This window comes from Heteronotia binoei, chromosome 4 (assembly GCF_032191835.1).
Source record: "Heteronotia binoei isolate CCM8104 ecotype False Entrance Well chromosome 4, APGP_CSIRO_Hbin_v1, whole genome shotgun sequence".
NCBI lineage: Eukaryota > Metazoa > Chordata > Lepidosauria > Squamata > Gekkonidae > Heteronotia > Heteronotia binoei.
Window position 1 is genome coordinate 17,243,580 of NC_083226.1, and position 18,697 is coordinate 17,262,276.

Here is an 18,697-nt window from a genome sequence, read left to right on the forward strand (position 1 = left end):
CATTATAGCCTATGGGAATCATTATAGTGAATGAGTCCATAGGGTTAGGGTTCCAAGTCACAGTTAGGTATTGGTTAGAGTTACGGTTAGGGTTGAGTTAAAGGAAGCTTACATATATTGAAAGGTGGAGTGCTGATCGGAAAAAGTTTCTAATGTTTCTCCATTATAGCCTATGGGAATCATTATATTCAATGGGTTGATAAGATTAGGGTTACGGTCCCAGTTACAGTTAGGTTAGGGTTACTGTCAGTTTACATAAGAACGTAAGAGAAGCCATGTTGGATCAGGCCAATGGCCCATCCAGTCCAACATTCTGTGTCACACAGTGGCAAAAAAAAATTTATATATATACACACACTGTGGCTAATAGCCACTGATGGACCTCTACTCCATATTTTTATCTAAACCCCCCTTGAAGGTGGCCATGCTTGTGGCCGCCACCACCTCCTGTGGCAGTGAATTCCACATGTTAATCACCCTTTGGGTGAAGAAGTACTTCCTTTTGTCCGTTTTAACCTGTCTGCTCAGCAATTTCATCGAATGCCCACGAGTTCTTGTATTGTGAGAAAGGGAGAAAAGTACCTCTTTCTCTACTTTCTCCATCCCATGCGTTATCTTGTAACCCTCTATCATGTCACATGTTACGGTAGCTTAGGTATCATACTGAAAGGTTTAGTGCTGCTGGGAAAAAGGTGTTTATGTTTTTCCATTCTCCATTACAGCTCTGGAAGAGCAGACTTTTAAAAAAAATCTTCTGCATCAATTATATGACTTCCATGATGGAGAAATTGTGATAGGCTGGGACCTGAACTACATTGTGGATCCAAACGTTGACAAAACCTATAAAACAGGAATTGCAGAACAAAGAAACCAGAACCTTAATAAACTCAACAGCAACAACAGCCTTTAATGGCATACAACAGCATCACAGACAGGCAAGGAAACAGCAGTAATAAATCATTGACGTTTATTAATACAGTCTCTCCTCTTGGCAGCCAGATGCAAAAATTTGGCCACCATTTTCATAGTCACTACAGGACAGTTAGGGAGTAGAAAAAGTGTCTTCCTCTAATCAGGTTGATTTTTGTGCTCTCTCTTGTTTTTGGAACCGTTACTGAGAGACCTTAATGAACTCAGTAAAATCACAGAATCATAGAGTTGGAAGGAACCCCCAGTGACCCCCCCCCCTTTTGGACCACTTTAATCTGAGGCACATGTGGCATACTGTAAACCCAAGGGTCAAAGAATTTACCTATTTACTACTACATGACATTTATACAATGAAGATTCCTTTTTGGCAACAACGTCTGCATTACACAGTATAGTAACATCAAACACAAGGTCCAGAACACTCTGCTCATTCACGGGTAACATGTAATCTTCTTTCTCAGACTTCAGATGGCAAAGGACCCACTTGGAAATTAAATAAATTTTTACTTTCAAAGAAAAATATTTGTGAAGACATAAGCAACAGTATTTAACAATATTTCGGTTTCAATTCAAATTGTGACACTTCACAAGAATTCATTTGGGATGCGTTTAAAGGTTCTTAGGGGTAAGGTTATCTCTCATTAGTGTCAGCCTGCAAAAAAGAAAGACAAAAACATTATTTCAGACTTGCAGTCCAAAATCTCTTTCTTACGAAGTGACTCAACTGTGTTAGAGGAAGGTGCTTGGAGCTGGGACAGAACTGCTGGTGAGGTGTTACTTTTTCAAAACTTCTGGGGAGCATTACCAAGGGGTTGTTATGTGAGAGAACTGTGTGAGTGCTTGGAGCCTGCTGGAGAGGGGTTTCTGAATGCTTCTGTGTGTCTTTTGTGTCATTTGTGTGGTTGTTGCTGACAGAGGAGAGCCTGTTTGCCTGGGGGTGGTTCCTGGCCCTGCCCTCTATTGTTGCTCTGGCTGTTGAGTCAGAGGTGGGTGAGAGGTTGAACCTTTAAAGTGCAAGGCTCCTCCTCAGCAGAGGTGAGAGATCTTGGTCTGTGGCTCTTAAGCTGGGGGTTTTGTAGGAAGCATAGTAGTTCCTCACAAGTAGTTTCAACAGGCAGTTGGTAGTGGAATTTACAGGGAAAAGATAAAGAAAAATAATTTTGAAATGGATTGCAGCAGCATGGCTGGTGAGGGAGATGAGGCAGAGACATGTAAAATCTGTGGGATGTTTGTATTTTTACCCGAGAGTAGCAGCTATTACACTTGCCCTGCTGGAGGAGAAAATATGGGGATTTGAGGCATGATTGTCCACACTACAATGTATAAGGGAAGGTTAAGATTTTCTTGACAGAACCCATGAAGTGCTTTTGAAAAGAGAACAAGAGGAAGAGCTATCTCAGCAAATGGAAGAGAACCCAATTCAGGAGGAGAGTTCATGGAAAAATGTAACCCAGAGGAGCAGGAAAATCAGGAGACATTCTGAGCCTCTACTGCTCAGCAATCAGTTCCAGGATTTCCAAGAAGATACTGATTCTGAACCACTAGAACAAGTGCTACTTCCCCAGCCTCCATGAAGCTTGAAGGAAGTTTCTCAGGACCCTGAGGATAAGAAGCCTGGAGCTTCCGCTCCACAATATAGGAAGAGGAGGTCACTGGAGGTAGACCTTAGAGGGGTAGAGCCCAAAGTGTGCCAACCGGACTTGTCATCTCAAGAGGTCTGCTGTCTGCTGCATGCATCCAGAATGTGACAGTAAGGATAGGAAGACTTGTCAGGCCCACAGATTACTATCCCTCCTTGCTGATCCACATGGGAACAAATGATACCGCCAGGCACAGTTCTGAATATATTAAAAGCGACTGTGAGTCAGAAGGGGAAGGAGCTTGCAGTGCACATTGTGTTTTTGTCAGTTCTTCCTGTCCAAGGCCTTGACTTAGGAAGAGAAAGAAGAATACTTCAAATGAACGACTGGCTACATTGATGGTGGCATTGGGAAATATTTGGATTTCTGGACCGCGGCTTACACTTTTGAGATGGTTGTCTTCTATCAGGAGATTGCACCTTATGAAGGTAGGAAAAAAGGTGTTAGGTAATACCTTAAAAACCTAACAAGGAGGGCTTTAAACTAAACTGTATGGGGGAGTGAGACAATAATTCAAAGCCTTGTATGATGTCAATAACTAGAGATAAGAATGCTAAAGCTTTGTAGAGAATGGTGCATACGCTAGGTAACATTAACCTACAGGTATGTATGTACACAATTAATGATTGCTGTCAGACTGGTCAATTTGCTCCCTGTATGTTTTTAGGATTGGCTGCCATGCAGTGAGCAGTGAGGGCAGGTCTACATGAGAGGAGGAAACCAAGATTCCCATTTGGATGTGTGAGAACACACAGATGTGGAATAATGCCAATTACACTGTATGAATATGCAAAAACTTAATGCAATGAAAAGATGCCTGCGGCTTATGAACAGCCAAATTGCTTGGTTGTGAATCAGCTCTGTGCTCCCAACCAGAGAACAGAACGTGAGGTAAAATGGCAGGCGTTTGAACGTTCCTACTTAAGGCTGTCCTGCCTGGCAGATGGATCACCACTGGAGGGGGCAGAAGGGGAATGAAAGCGTTTAGGAATAGCCAATGCAGACAGGTCAGTGAGATCAAGGCCCTCTATTCCTGCAAACACCCACCTTTACCACAGGAGGGGTCATCCATGTTGAAGACACATGGTGGGTTGTCGAGAGGAGGGCTCCCATTCTTCCAGTGGATGGGCCCTAGCCACTTGATCTGCTTGTCTGCTCCCATGTAATGAGCCACCACCTGTGGGAAGAAGGGGCCACATTCAGATCACAGACCCAGGAAGCACTTTCTTCCATGTCCGTTGCAACTTCCCAGAATCCCATACCAATGGAAAGGCCTAGAGGCCCTGGCGTTCCACCTCCCACCACCCTCAGGGCTCCCACTCAAGGCTCTTTAGTGCCTATTTGGGACATGCTAGCCCACTCAGAGACCCAATGGGGCTGCTTGGTGACCCTCCCCCACCTAGCATGGCTGACACCTCCCCCCCACTGCCCACACCTGGAATTCTCCGCTCTCCACATCCTTCATGGCCCACAGGTCAAAATCCATCTCTCGGTCATTGTTGCTGTTGAGGCTCACCGTCCCAGTGACACCTGGAGAGGTGGAGGCAGGGAGGGAGAGGCACATCAGTTTTTATGTGGCCCCAGCATCAGTTGTCACTCACGAACCATGGCTGAGTTTGCTTCTTGGAGCGGTTCTGGAGCACTTGGTGCTTTCCCCCAACCCCTATTTCCCTGCAACCTCCTCGTTCTCCACCCCCCCCCCCCTCCAGCCACTCTTTTCCCTCCACCAAGCCTCCAATACCCTGGATTTTCAGGCCCCTCATCTTCTCCAGGATGCGGCTGGTGTCCCGCTTGGTTCCACCTTCCTGCAGCGTCTCGTTCAGGGCCCTGAGATACAACAGCAGCACATCGTGGAAGCAGCCGGCCACCAGCGTCCCCTGCCACAGGGGGACAGAGAGAGAGTGAGAGAAACAGTATGGAACTCTCCTGTTTCTTTTTTTTAGCCTCCTCACCACCACCCCGCCAGCAGCCACTACCATGGACTTGGAATTCACCTCCAGGGACAATCTAGACGCAGCTCAAGCTAGTGGAGCCACGGCGGTCTGTCTAAAAGAGGGGTGGCCAAACTTGCTTAACGTAAGAGCCACATAGAATAAACATCAGAGGGGGAGGCGGTGAGCTCCCCCCACACTGGCAGACTTTAAGCAGCAACAAAAAGGGAAAACTCTCCATGTAAAACGCAATTTTAACTTGTTGCGAATTAATAAATATCAAGATACAAACCGAATAATATCAGTCCGTATCACCAAGTTAAAACCTCATACGTTACTCAATGCTTCTACTGTCCTGTGGCTGAAAGCCACGGAATAACATTCAGTCCAGTGTTAAAAGTAGGTGGTCCAACGGAGAACCGGTCCTCTTTGCAAGCTGTTTCGGATCTCAGATCCTTCTTCCAGGGACCATTCAAGGGATGCTTGCATTGCTAATAAGGGTAGCACTTACTATGGCGTTCCCGCTATTATGCGTGCTAATTAGAGAAAGCTAGGAATTCTTTTGGCACTACTGGATCTGGGAAATTGTACACTTATAAGAACGGTCCCAAACACCAAACTGGTGTTGCGTTCTTAAAGATTTTTACCTCCATCCAAATCCAGACTCTGACCACATATCCCACCCATGCCGGTGAACCGAATCACAGAAACCGCATAGTTCGTGGTGCCTCGTTCGTACAAACGTGTGGGCGAAGTACTATTTCCTTTTGTCTGTCCTGAACCTACCGCCCATCAGCTTCATCGAGATGCCCTCAAAGTTCTACTATTTTGGGAGAAGGAGAAAAATCTCCATCAGCTCACTCCACGCCATTCTTAATTTTATAAATCTCTATCCTGTTTCCCTTGAGTTGTCTTTTCTAAACTAAAAATTCCCAGCCTCATAAAGAAGGTGCTGCAATCCTCTAAATCTGGTTGCCCTGCTCTGTACTTCTTCCAGCTCTGCAATGTCTTTTTAGAGATGCAGTGACCAGAACTATACACAGTATTCCAAAAGAGGCTGTATTCCAAGAGAGCCAGTTTGGTGTAGTGGTTAAGTGTGCGGACTCTTATCTGGGAGAACTGGGTTTGATTCCCCACTCCTCCACTTGCATCTGCTAGCATGGCCTTGGGTCAGCCATAGCTCTGGCAGAGGTTGTCCTTGAAAGGGCAGCTGCTGTGAGAGCCCTCTCTAACCCCACCCACCTCACAGGGTGTCTGTTGTGGGGGAGGAAGGGAAAGGAGTTTGTGAGCTGCTCTGAGACTCTTCGGAGTGGAGGGCGGGATATAAATCCAATATCTTTATCTTCATCTTCTTCTAAGATCTATAAGGGGCTTTATAATATCAGTTTCTTTATTCTCAATCCATTTCCTAGTAATCCCTGATACAGAGTTTGTATTTTTCACTGCTGCTGCACACCGTCTTCAGCTTCACCAAGAAATCCACTATGACCCCAAGGTCTTTTCCCCTCTCAGTCTCAGCAAGTTCAACCCCGTGAGCCTATACTTGAAATTGGGATTTCTGTCCCAGTGTGCATCACCTTAACACTTACCAATATTTAACTTAATTTGCTACATTGTCCTTGTTCAAATCACTCACCCAGTTTGTGGAGGTCCTCTGGGGTAGGGTTGCCAAGTCCGACTCAAGAAATATCTGGGGATTTGGGGAGTGGAGCCAGGAGACTTTGGGGGGTGGAGCCAGGATAAAGGGTGTGACAAGCAGGATTGAACTGCAGGAAATTCTGGCCATCAGATTTAAAGGGACCACGCTCCAGTAACGAAGGATAGGAGAAACCTTCTTTGGGGGCTCATAGAATTGGACCCCTTGGGATATTTTGAGGAGAGGAACTGGACGCTATGCTGCACATTTGGTACCTCTACATCAAAAAAACAGAGCCCCAGATACTGGCAGATCAATTCTCCATTATACCCTATGGGAATCGGTCCCCATAGGGAATAATGGAGTGCCCAGCAGATGTTTCCTCCCCCTCCACTGCTTTCTGATGACCCTGGAACAGGGGGAGGGCCTCCAAACCTGGGGATTGGGATAATTAGGAAACTGGCGGTGTGGAATTTGGTAAGACAAAAATAATACTGCATACCAAATGTTGCAATACCAGTGCACATGCACTCTTTTACTCAAACACTTTAACTAAATCATTCTTAAATGACCTTTAAAGCAAATAATCAGTCTTTAGTAGAAACTCAAATTTTAAAGATTGCCGGGTACATAGACTCTGCTGTCTCCTCTTCCTTCTGTTGAAAGACTGCTCCTCTTTGAAGAGTAATTCGCCCTTCCATCAGGCAGAGCTGGCACCCTGCAACTACATGCCAGCAGGAGGGGTCTCACCAGCTTGCGAGTGGTGGGGGAGAAAGAGGGGGCTAAGGCTGGAGGGGGCTTGGGGGCGGCAGGAACTCCCTTCCCACAAGGCTCGCCCTCTGCAATGGGCCCTGCTCACCCGCAGCCCTTCCCTGCCCGGGGAAGCCCCTGGGCCCTCAGGGTGCAATGCCCCACGGAGTCCTGGGGGATGGGGTCAGGGTGCCCTTGCCGGCCTCTGGGACCTGGGCAAGCCATCCTTCCAGGGCTGAACGGAGCAGGCCGGCTCCAGATGGGCCGGGGGATACAATGTAATGGTACAGTGAAATAACTATCCATTCCTATGCACACAACTTAGCTACTGTCCATCATAAACAACTATATTTTAATGCACCTTGTTTATCTAATGGCTAACTAATATGTATTTCTCTTTTAGAACAGTGTATCATTATATTGGGGGGGTTTTTTTGTTTTTGTTATTTTGTATTGACATACTCCAGGGGTGGCCAACGGTAGCTCTCCAGATTTTTTTTTGGCTACAACTCCCATCAGCCCCAGCCATTGGCCATGCTGGCTGGGGCTGATGGGAGTTGTAGGCAAAAAAAAACATCTGGAGAGCTACCGTTGGCCACCCCTGACATACTCCAATAAGGGATATTGGCTGTTTATCTTATTACATATACTAACCCATCCTCCACTGCATTTTAATGTATTCCTTTTTTTTCTAATGGCAAACTGTAAAGGATGTTGTAATCTCTTGAAAAACCATGCCCTCTATTTAAACTAACAAAGACAGAATGTTACCCAGATTTACGGCAATTCACACCTACGACATCAGTCTGCTTTTTATCACCCTCCAATGTTGTTTCAGCCCTGCTTTGTTCTAACACTAACAAACACGGACCCCAACTTGTGATTCTTTTAATCTGCTAAAAACATTCTCATTATTCTACATACCAACTCACTGCCCACTTGTATTAAGAATTGCTGCTTGCCATTCCACTTTTGTCTGATGAAGTCTGCTTAGAGCATACGAAAGCTTACATTCTGAACAAAACTTTGTTGGTCTCAAAGGTGATACTTGTCTACTGCTTTGTTCTATAAAGAATTAATGTTGTTTATTATGGACAGTAGCTACGTTGTGTGCCCAGGATGGTCGTTTACCGTTACATTGTAATTCGTAGATGAAATGTTGAATTTATTCTAATTATATTTAAACACTGTTTTGTACACGGAGAGTATTTTTGCTGTTTCCTGGTTCTGCACCTCCGTGGTCCAGTGTTCCCTCTAACCTGATAGATCCGAGCGGGCAGCCGTGCTGGTCTGACGCAGAAGAACAAAGCAGGAGTCAAATGGCACCTTTAAGACCAACAAAGTCTTATTCAGAATGTAAGCTGCCGCGTGCTCTACGCGCACTTCATCAGACAAGGAATCAGGCACAGTGAGCAGAGCCCCATACAGCTGGTAGGCAGTGGTTTAGAATGCAAAAGGGTACAAATTTCAGATCCAATGACAGAATAGTAAAATTAGCAAATTGACCAAACCTTTAAGTTCTAAACTGAGCTAGCGTGAGCCAGCTCACAGATTTTCGTCTTCGCTCTGGGAGCATGACGCCACAGCACGCTAATTTATGTTATAGCTCACAGCTTTAATGCCAGCAGCTCACAAAGTGGAATCTTTGCTCACAAGACTCTGCAGCTTAGCTGGAACAATTGCCCCCGTCCCACGATACGACGCCCCCACCTCGGGATTTTGTCAAGACCTTCTGCATAACATTGTGCAAATCCAGGATAACGAAGAACGTCGATGAAAGCTTGAATTAATGATTAAAAACAAAAGTTTTCTTTATGAAATAAAGAAATCAACTTTCTACGACAAACACAAGCAGTATCTTTTATTAGACGCTGAGAACAAATTTGCTATGCAAGAGGTGTTCTAGTTCTACACACCGAGCTATTGGCTCTTTCCTAATTTTCCGGGGGACTGGCAACCCTATCACTCCCCGGCCTTCCCTTCCCGAGGAAGCCCTTGCTCGCTTCCAAGGACACCCGGGGTGCAACGCCCCAGAAGTCCCAGGGGATGGGGCCAGGATGCCGCTGCCGGCCTCTGGGAGCTGGGCAAGCCGTCGGTCCTCCCAGGGCTGGGTGAAGCGGTGCCGTCGAGCCGAACGACGGGGCCAAAGACTCACCTCGCCCGTTGGCCTGGATGAAGCGGACGGCCTCCGCGGGCTGCAGATAGTTGTGAATGAGGTTGGTGATCTTGGGGGTGTCCGTGAGCTGCTCCCGAAGGCCCCGCATGGAGTATTCCCAGTAATCCGCCTCCGGCTCGGACCTGTAGACGACGATGGCCCGGAAAGTCCAGCCGAAGTGGCGGTGCAGCCGGGCCAGGGAGGCGCCGAGGGCGGGCCCCGCCGGGCCTGCGTACACCGTCGTGCTGAAATCTCGCAGCCTCGGGTACATGCCGCCTCGGAGGAGCGGCAGCCGCCAGTGCTCGGCAGAGGGCGCCACGAGGGAGCTGCTTTGGCGGCAGCCCGGCCCCAGCAGCACGTCCGGGTCGGAGGAGCGCTTCAGCACGCCCGCCTGCGAGGCCGCTCGGGAGCCGCAGCTGCCGTCGGGGCCCTCGGTGGAAGCGAAGGCGGTGCGGAGGGCGAGGCCTTGGGGGCGCAGCGGGGCCTCCAGGGCGGGTTGGACGCGCGGCCAGGCCCATGGGTAGCGCAGGTTGCGCTCCGGCAGCAGCACCCCCACAACCACCTCCAGCGTCGGGGCGGCGCTGGCATGGACGGCCTCGGGCCTGGCAGCGGAGGAGGAGGGCACCGCCAGGGTCACCAGCAGGGCCCCCAGGAGCAGCGGCGGCGCGGCCATGGACGGGGCGGGCGAAGAGATCTGGGCTGCGGCAGAAGCCAGAGGCCGTCTGTGACCTGCCTGCGCTGTTTCTCTTGGAAAAGGCGGCCCTCCCTCCGGACGCCTGGGCGGGGTGAAGTTGGGGGTGGCCGCCCCTCTGCGCCCTCCCGCCAGGCCAGCGCCGCCCCGACGGTGGAGGCGAGCCAGGTCGGAACCGGAGTTGAACGCACAGCAGGGCGCAACCTCCTTCTTCTCCCAGTAGTGGGCTGCCGAGGATTGTCAGTGGGTCTGCCTGAATTCCCGCGACTGTCCCCAAAAACCCAACCCCCAAACACCAGCACTGGCAGCACTAGGCAAGGCAAGAGTCCCCGCTTCCAGATGCCCTCGCCCTGCTTTACAAAAGATGCATTAAGCCCCCCTTCCCCCACCCTTTATCCTCAAATCACCTACTATAATCGTAGATAGATCCAAGTGGGTAGCCGTGTTGGTCTGAAGTGGCAGAACAAAGTAGGAGTCCAGTTGCACCTTTAAGACCAACAGAGCTTTATTCAGAATGTCAGCTTTCGTGTGCTCTAATGATGAAGTCTGCTTAGAGCACAGGAAAGCTGACATTCTGAATAAAACTTTGTTGGTCTTAAAGGTGCCACTGGACTTCTACTTTGTCCTACTACTATAATCCTGTTCACAGACTGGAACTCAAACCCCCGCCTACTTTCCGGAGTTTCTGGAGGGGAAGCAGACGCCACGGCGCAGGATTTCCCCACCCCAAATCCAGTTCATGCCTCCCCCACTGCACTGGGGTTCCCTACAGCAGGGGTGACCAACAGTAGCTCTCCAGATTTTTTTTTTTTTTGCCTACAACTCCCATCAGCCCCAACCAGCATGGCCAATGGGTGGGGCTGACGGGAGTTGAAGGAAAAAACATCTGGAGAACTACCATTGGCCACCCCTCCCCTATAGGAATGAATGAAGAGTTTCAAGGGGATAAAACCTGAGTCTGAGCAGAAATCCACCCAAGCCTGGATCATCCCAGATGACCTTCACAAACTGGGCAAGTGAGCCAGGACAGTGCGGCAAATTAAGTTAAATATTGGCAAGTGTTAGGGGTGATGCACATAGCAAGTATAGGCTAATGGGGTCTGAACTTGCAGAGACTGAGGGAATTGTTCAGGATCTTGGCGTCATAGTGGACAGCTCGATGAAACTGAAGACAGTGTGCTCCAACGGCGAAAAGGACAAACTCTGTCAGGGATTATTAGGAAATGGATTGAGAATAAAGCAACTGATGTTATGAAGCCCCTGTATACATCTCTGGTACAGCCTCGTTTGGAATACTCCGTACAGTTCTGGTCACTGCATCTCGCAGAAGCGGTCTCCATAGGGAATCATGGAGTGCCCAGCAGCCATTTCCCTCTCCTCCCCCCACCCCACTTTCTGATGAGCCTGAAGTGGGGGAGGGCCTCCAAACTGGGGAATCTCCTGCCCCCACCTGGGGATTGGCAACCCTATCACTCCCTGGCCTTGCCTTCCCGGGGTGCAACACCCCAGAGGTCCCGGGGGATGGGGCGGCCTCTAGGACCTGGGCAAGCCGTCGGTCCTCCCAGGGCTGAGTGGAGCAGTTTCGGATGGGCTGGGGGGGGGGGGAGGCGGGAGGGCTGGCCAGTGCCGTCGAGGCCTGGATGAACCGGACAGCCTCCCCCGGCTGCGGCTTATACAGGTGAAGGAGGTTGCTGACTTTGGAGGTGCCCCTTGGGTGCTCAAGAAAGCCCCGCAAGGACTGCCGCCAGTAATCCGTCTCCGACAGGGATCTGAAGACGTCGATGGCGCGGGAGGTCCAGCCGAAGTGGCGGCGCAGCCGGGTCAGGAAGGCGCCGAGGGCGGGCCCCGCCGGGCCTGCGTACACCGTCGTGTTGGAATCTGGGAGCCCTGAAAGATCCCGGCTCGAAGGAGCGGCAGCTGCCAGTACCCGACGAAGGAGGCCACGGAGGAGCTGGTAAGGCTGCAGCCCAGGCCCAGGAACACGTCGGGGGCGTGGGACGTCCTCAGATCCAAAGTCTCTAAGAAGGCCGTTGTGGGGTCGCAGGCGCCCCTGGCGTCCTCGGTGGAGGCGAAGGCGGTGCGGAGGGGGAGGCCTTGAGGGCGCAGCTGGGCCTGCAGCGCCTCCCGGGCCAGGTTCAGGGCGGGCGCCACGCGAGGCCAGGGCCAGGGGTAGCGCCGCAGGTTGCGCTCCGGCAGCAGCACCCCCAAAGTCACCTCCGCCGTCGGGGCGGCGCCGGCCTGGGCAGCAGAGGAGGAAGGGGCCCCGAGTAGGGTCACCAGCAGGGCCCGCAGGAGCAGCAGCGGCGCAGCCATAGACGGGGCGGGCGAGGAGCAATCCGCGGAAGAAGCCAGGGACGACGGCGCAGCGCTCCGACGGAAAAGGCGCCTCTTCCGCGGCCCTCCCACCCCACAGGACGCCGGGGAGGGGGCGGGGCGAACTTGGGGGTGCCGCCCCTCTGCGCAGCTCTCCTGGATGCAGGCCCGGCTGAATCAGGCAGGGAGCAGCGAAGGCCTAGCAGGGCCTCAACGGCCTTTTCACCGTCGAGGATTGTCGAGGGACCCGCTTGAATTCCCGCGATTGTCACCCCCCCCCCCCAAAAAAAAGCAACCCCCGAACACCGACGCTGGCACCACCAGGCAATGCAGGCGTGCCCTCTCCGAGATGCCCTCGCCCTGCTTTACAAAAGATGCATTAAGCCCCCCCCTCCCAATTTATCCTACTATTGCAATCGTGTGTTCACAGACTGGATCTCAACCCCACCCCACCCCCCCAACTACTTTCCGGAGTTTCTGGAGGGGAAGCAGACAGACCCCACAGCGCAGGATTTCCCCACCCCAAATCCAGTTGGTGCCTCCCCCACTGCACTGGGGTTCCCTACAGGAATGGACAATGAGTTTCAAGGGGATAAAATCTGAGTGTGAACAGAAACCCGCCCAAGGCAGGATCACCCCAGGACTTCCACAAACCAGGCCAATGAGCCTGGACAAGGTGGCAATTAAGTTAAATATTGGCAGGCCTTGAATTCAGCAGGTACGGCTCCTGAACCTTTCTAACGGTTCCCCCGCCTCCTCCCCACTTACCTTGTCCATTGAATGGTAGGTGCAGCTGCATAACAATCCCTGGATTAGAAGAGCGGGCAGCCAGCCACCAGTTTTGCCACACCCCCAGCAGCCCTCATTATCCCCTGGAGAAAAGCCTACACCACCCCTTCTCCACTTCTTATGGGATTTTGGTGGCAGGTGGCTTGCTGGCTTTTTGACTGGGGGGGGGAGTGGCCAAGGAGAGCCCCAGGTGAACGAGGCCTGTTTGGACTGACTGGATCTCTAGCCAGCCCAAGCATGCCTCGCTCGCCGGGAGCTCTCCTTTCTTGTGTCGGGTTGCTTTTGGCTAATGAGCTTCACCGCCTATTTTTCTACAAAACGCCTGAATATTGGTGTTAGGTGATGTACACTGGGACAAATCTTCAAGTATAGGCTAATGGGGTCTGAATTTGCAAGAGACTGAGAGGATCGTTTAAGATCTTGGGGTCCTAGAGGACAGTTCGATGAAAACTTTCAACCTTGGGTGCTGCAGCAGTGAAGAAGACAAACTCTCTGTTCAGGATTATTAGGAAATGGATTGGGAATAAAGCAACAGATATTATACAGCCCCTTATAGATCTCTGATGTGTCCTCTTTTGGGATACTGTGTATAGTTCTGGTCCCCGCATCCCCAAAAGGAGATGGAAAAAGTAGAGAGGAGGGAAACCAGATTAGGTAGTTGCAGCACCTTTTCTATGAGGCTGAAGAGTCTGGGACAGGGGTTGCCAAATTTGCTTAATGTAAGAGCCACATAGAATAAACATCAGATGTTTGAGAGCCACAAGGAAGGAAGGAGGGAGGGAGGAAAGAGAGGCGGGAAGGAAGGAAGGAAGAGAGAGGAAGAAGGGAGGGAAGGAAGAGAAAGGGAGGGAGGGGGGAGGGACGGAAGAGAGGAAGGAGGGAGGGAGGGAAGGAAGAGAGGAAGGAGGGAAGGAAGGGAAGAAAGGAAGAGAGAGGAAGGGAGAGGAAGGAGGGAAGGAAGGAAGGAAGGAAGAGAAAGGAAGGGGGAACAGAAGGAAGAGATAGGAAAGAGGGAGGGAAGAAAGGAAGAGAGGACGGGAGAGGAAGGAGGGAGGGAAGGAAGAGAAAGGAAGGAGGAAGGGAAGAAAGAGAGGACAGGGGAAGGAAGGGAGAAGAAGGAGGGAGGGAAGGAAGGAAGAGAAAGGAAGGAGGAAGGGAAGGAAGAGAGAAGAAAGAGGGAGGGAAGAAAGGAAGAGAGAGTAAGCAAGGAAATAGATGGGGAGAGAGGTGGAAACCAATCAACTAACTTCAAATGCACTCTCCAAGCCACTGCCTGGCTTGGATTGGAGAAGTGATTTAAGGAGAGAAATTCCTTCTCCAAGCCAGCCAACAGGATTGTGGAGGCTTCGAGAGCCACACAGTATGTGTGAAAGAGCCACAGTTTAGCCACCCCTGGTCTGGGCCTTTTTAGTTTAGAGGAGACAACTAAAGGGGAACACGATAGAGCTTTATAAAATCATGACTGGGGCGTCCAGTGAAGCTGATGGGCGCGGGCCTTGGGGTTCCGGAAGTCCAACAAAGGGAATTCGTATTCCCACAAATCGATCCCGGGACTGACCACGAGGAGGGGGCGGGAGGTGCCGTCGAAGCGCCGGCGCAGCTGGGCCAGGAAGGCGTCGAGGGAGGGCCCCGCCGAGTCGACGTAGACCGTCGTGGCGCTGGACGCTCAGTCCCTCCGGTCGAGGGCGGCTCGAAGGAGCGGCAGTGGCCAGTGGCGGGCAGAGGGCGCCACTCGGGAACTGGCGTAGGAGCAGCCCAGGCCCAGCAGTGGGAGTTCCTGAGAGCCGTGGCCTTGGACGGGGCCAGGGTATAGTGGCAGGCGCCGTTCTCGGTGGAGGCCAAGGCGGTGCGCACGTCGAGGCCTTGGGGGCGCAGCTGGGCCTCCAGGGCCAGGCTCAAGGCGGGGGCCACGCGCGGCCAGGCCCAAAGGTAGCCCAGGTTGCGCTCGGGCAGCAGCAGGGCCCCGTGGAGCGGCGGCGCAGCCATGGACGGGACGGATGAGGAGCTCGGGCGCAGAACAGCCCGTCTGCGGGGCGACCGCGCTGCGCTCCTTCGGAATAGGCTCTCATCTCGGCACCTCCTTCCGGTCCAGACGCCTGGGCCGAGCCGCGGCCAATTGGGGGGGGGGGCCTCTGCTCCCTGCAGCTCTCCTGAACGCAGGGCTGCCTGAGCCAGGCAGGAGCCGGAACTGAAGACCGAGGAGTGGTCGTCCTGCTGAGACCCCCCTGCTCCCCCTGGGCTGCTGAGGATTAGGGTTGCCAATCTCTCCTTCCCCCTCCTTTCAGGGTCATCAGAAAGGGGTGGGGCGAACTCTCTGCTGGGCATTCAGTAATATCCTATGGAGAACGATTCCCATAGGCCTAGGGTATAATGGAGAATTGATCTGCGGGTATCTGGGGCTCTGGGGAGGGGCTGTTTTCTGAGGTAGAGGCGCCAAATTTTCTTCACAGCATCCGGTATCTCTCCTCAAAGCACCGTCCGAGTTTCAAAAAGATTGGACCAGGGGGTCCAGTTCTATGAGCCCCCAAAGAAGGTGCCCCTATCCATTATTTCCAATGGAGGGAAGGCATTTAAAAGGTGTGCGGTCCCTTTAAAATGCGATGGCCAGAACTCCCTTTGCAGTCCAGTTGTGCCTGTCGCAACCTTGCTCCTGACTCCACCCCCAAAGTCTCCTGGCTCCACCCCCAAAGTCCCCAGATATTTCTTGAATTGGACCTGGCAATCCTATTGAGTATTGACCGTGGAGCTGCTTGAATTCCAGCAAGTGTTGCAAAGAAACATCCCCAAACCACCATCCTTGGAACCACCATGCCAAGCTCCAGATGGCCACACCCCATGTTAGGAAAGACACAGGAGCCCCCCTCCCATTTATTCTCAGATCACCTACGGCAGTGGTCCCCAACCTTTTTGGCACCAGGGACCGGTTTTGTGGAAGACAATTTTTCCACTGACCAGGGTGGGTGGGGGTGATGGTTTTGGGATGATACAATTGTGCACTTTATTTCTAAAGCGTGTGGTGCGGTGGTTTAGTGTGCAGACTCTTATCTGGGAGAACCGGGTTTGCAGCTGCTGGAATGGCTTTGAGTCAGCCATAGCTTCTCTCAGAGTTGTCCTTGAAAGGGCAGCTTCTGGGAGAGCTCTCTCAGCCCCACCCACCTCACAGGGTGTCTGTTGTGAGGGAGGAAGGGAAAGGAGATTGTGAGCCGCTGTGAGACTCTGAAATTTGGAGTGGAGGGCAGGATATAAATCCATTGCCGTTGTATTATTATTATTACATTGTAATATAGAATGAAATAATTATATAACTCACGGCCCGGTTGCTAACTGGGGACCCCTGACCTACTGCAACCATGTCTGGAGATGGGATCTCTAACCCCACCCCACCTCCCAAAAAAACCCCTACTCTGATGAGTTTGGGAGGGGGATCTGAAACCAATGGCACAGAGGGACAGAAACCAAGCCAGGTTTATGCCTCTCCACTGTAGTGGGGTACACAGCAGGAATTAATGAAGAGGTTCAAGGGCATAAAATCTGAATCTGATTAGAAACCCTCAAAAGCCTGGATCATCCCAGGGGACCCCCCCCCCACACAAACTGGGTGAGTGGGTGACAATGCGGAAAACAAAGTTCAAGGTTGGTAAGTGCAAAGTGATGCACATGGGACAAAAATTCCAAGTTCAAGTACAGGCTAATGGGGTCTGAACCTGCAGAGACGGATTGTTCAAGATCTTGGGGTCATAGTAGACAGCTTGATGAAAACTGTCGGCGCAGAGTGCTGCAGCAGTGAGAAAGACAACCTCTGTGTTAGGGAGGGATTATTTGGAAAGGGATTGAAAGTAAAACAGCCAATATTGTAAAGCACCTGTATAGATCTCTGGTGCCGCCTGAGCTCTCCCTAGAACAGGGGTGGCTAAACTGTGGCTCGGGATCCACATGCGGCTCATATTGTGAGGCTCTTAAAGCCCCCCTCCCACTGTCAAGCTGGTTTAGAGGAGGTATTTTTCTCTTTAAATCATTTCGCCATGCCAAGCCAGCCAGCAGTTTAGAATTTAAAGTTAAAGTTGCTTTCTTTCCACCTTCACCTCCCCATCTGTCTTCCTTCCTGTATCTCTCATACATCTGATTTTTATGGCTTGTGGCTCTCAAACATCTAATGTTTATTCAAGTGGCTCTTACATTAAGCAAGTTTGGCCACCCCTCCATTAGAAGCTAAAGTGACTAATCTGAAATTATAACACTTTGACACTGGAAGAGACAAGAATACTGGGGAAAGTTGAAGGCAACAGGAAAATCCCTCTCATGAGAGGGATTGACTCAACTTGTTCCCTTTTCTCCATCCCCATCTATGAGTCGCTTTTGGGTGGTTTCTGAATGAGTGCTTTCTCATGTTGGGTCTTGGTTGAGCCTTGGCTTCCTCAGTTGAGTCAACCCCTCTCATGTTGGGTCTTGGTTGAGCCTTGGTTTCCTCGGTTGAGTCAATCCCTCTCAAGTTGAGTCTTGGTTGAGCCTTGGTTTGCTCAGTTGAGTCAACCTCTCTCATGTTGGGTCTTGGTTGAGCCTTGGCTTCCTCAGTTGAGTCAACCCCTTTCATGTTGGGTCTTGGTTGAGCCTTGGCTTCCTCAGTTGAGTCAACCCCTCTCATGTTGGGTCTTGGTTGAGCCTTGGTTTCCTCGGTTGAGTCAATCCCTCTCAAGTTGAGTCTTGGTTGAGCCTTGGTTTGCTCAGTTGAGTCAACCCCTCTCATGTTGGGTCTTGGTTGAACCTTGGTTTCCTCGGTTGAGTCAATCCCTCTCAAGTTGAGTCTTGGTTGAGCCTTGGTTTCCTCAGTTGAGTCAACCCCTCTCAGTTGGGTCTTGGTTGAGCCTTGGTTTCCTCGGTTGAGTCAATCCCTCTCATGTTGGGTCTTGGTTGAGCCTTGGCTTCCTCAGTTGAGTCAACCCCTTTCATGTTGGGTCTTGGTTGAGCCTTGGCTTCCTCAGCTGAGTCAACCCCTCTCATGTTGGGTCTTGGTTGAGCCTTGGTTTCCTCGGTTGAGTCAATCCCTCTCATGTTGAGTCTTGGTTGAGCCTACGGCAGTGGTCCCCAAGCTTTTTGGCACCAGGGGCCGGTTTTGTCTCTACAAAACGCGCAGGTGCGAGCTGCTCGCTGGCTAAGCTTACTTTTAGCTGGCAAGCCCCAGGGGGAAGGGAAGGGAGCAGGCGCAGGCAGGCAAGAGGGGCAGCGGGTGGGACACCACATGGGGAGGGGGGCGCAGAGCCGTGGGGGGTGCTTTGGGGGGGCTCCAGGCAGCAACTCTGCCTAGGGCACCCCAGGGCGTTGGTGTCCTCCCCATTCCCTGCTGGTGGCCGTGGCAATCCTCGCAAACCTAGTTGCTGCCCATCTTTCAGTCTTTAAATTGCTGGATTTTACTGATTTTGCTTTGACAAATTAAAAGACTACTCCGTGGTGCAGAGTGGTAAAGCGGCAGTACTGCAGTACTGTGGTCTGAGCTCTCTGCTCACGACCTGAGTTCGATTACGGCGGAAGCTGGATTCAGGTCGCCGGCCCCAGGTTGACTCAGCCTTCCATCCTTCCGAGGTCGGTCAAATGAGGACCCAGCTTGCTGGGGGGAAAGCGTAGATGACTGGGGAAGGCAATGGCAAGCCACCCCGTAAAAAGTCTCCCGTGAAAACGTTGTGAAAGCAACGTCACCCCAGAGTCGGAAACGGCTGGTGGTTGCACAGGGGACCTTTCCTTTCCTTTTCCTCCCACCCCACCCCAACAAGGAATGTTTTTGGGAAGCTTGGAAATCAATCAAAGTTCAACTTTTGTTGTTGAATGAGTGGTTAACAGATAAACTAGGCTATTGATTTAATCATGGCA

General features: G+C 51.5%; 1 protein-coding gene across 1 annotated transcript; it reads right to left on the bottom strand.

The window, feature by feature from the left end:
* Positions 1-882: 882 nt before the first annotated feature.
* LOC132569887 (atrial natriuretic peptide receptor 2-like) lies at positions 883-4,549 on the bottom strand. The gene is made up of 4 exons (XM_060236318.1): positions 4,312-4,549; positions 4,006-4,100; positions 3,618-3,747; positions 883-1,582 (listed from the first exon to the last, which is right to left on the bottom strand). Exons 1-4 carry the CDS (start codon positions 4,547-4,549, stop codon positions 1,578-1,580), a joined length of 468 nt encoding a protein of 155 aa, XP_060092301.1. The 3' UTR covers positions 883-1,577.
* Positions 4,550-18,697: the final 14,148 nt, after the last annotated feature.

Bases quoted from the DNA above. Each gene is read 5' to 3' on its own strand.
- LOC132569887 (XM_060236318.1), bottom strand. From the start codon at position 4,549: ATGGTAGTGGCTGCTGGCGGGGTGGTGGTGAGGAGGCTAAAAAAAAGA. The intron at 4,101-4,311 runs GTATTGGAGGCT...CCACCTCTCCAG, and splicing joins GAGGGGCCTGAAAATCCAGG to GTGTCACTGGGACGGTGAGC. The intron at 3,748-4,005 runs GTGTGGGCAGTG...TTCTTCCCACAG, and splicing joins TGGAGAGCGGAGAATTCCAG to GTGGTGGCTCATTACATGGG.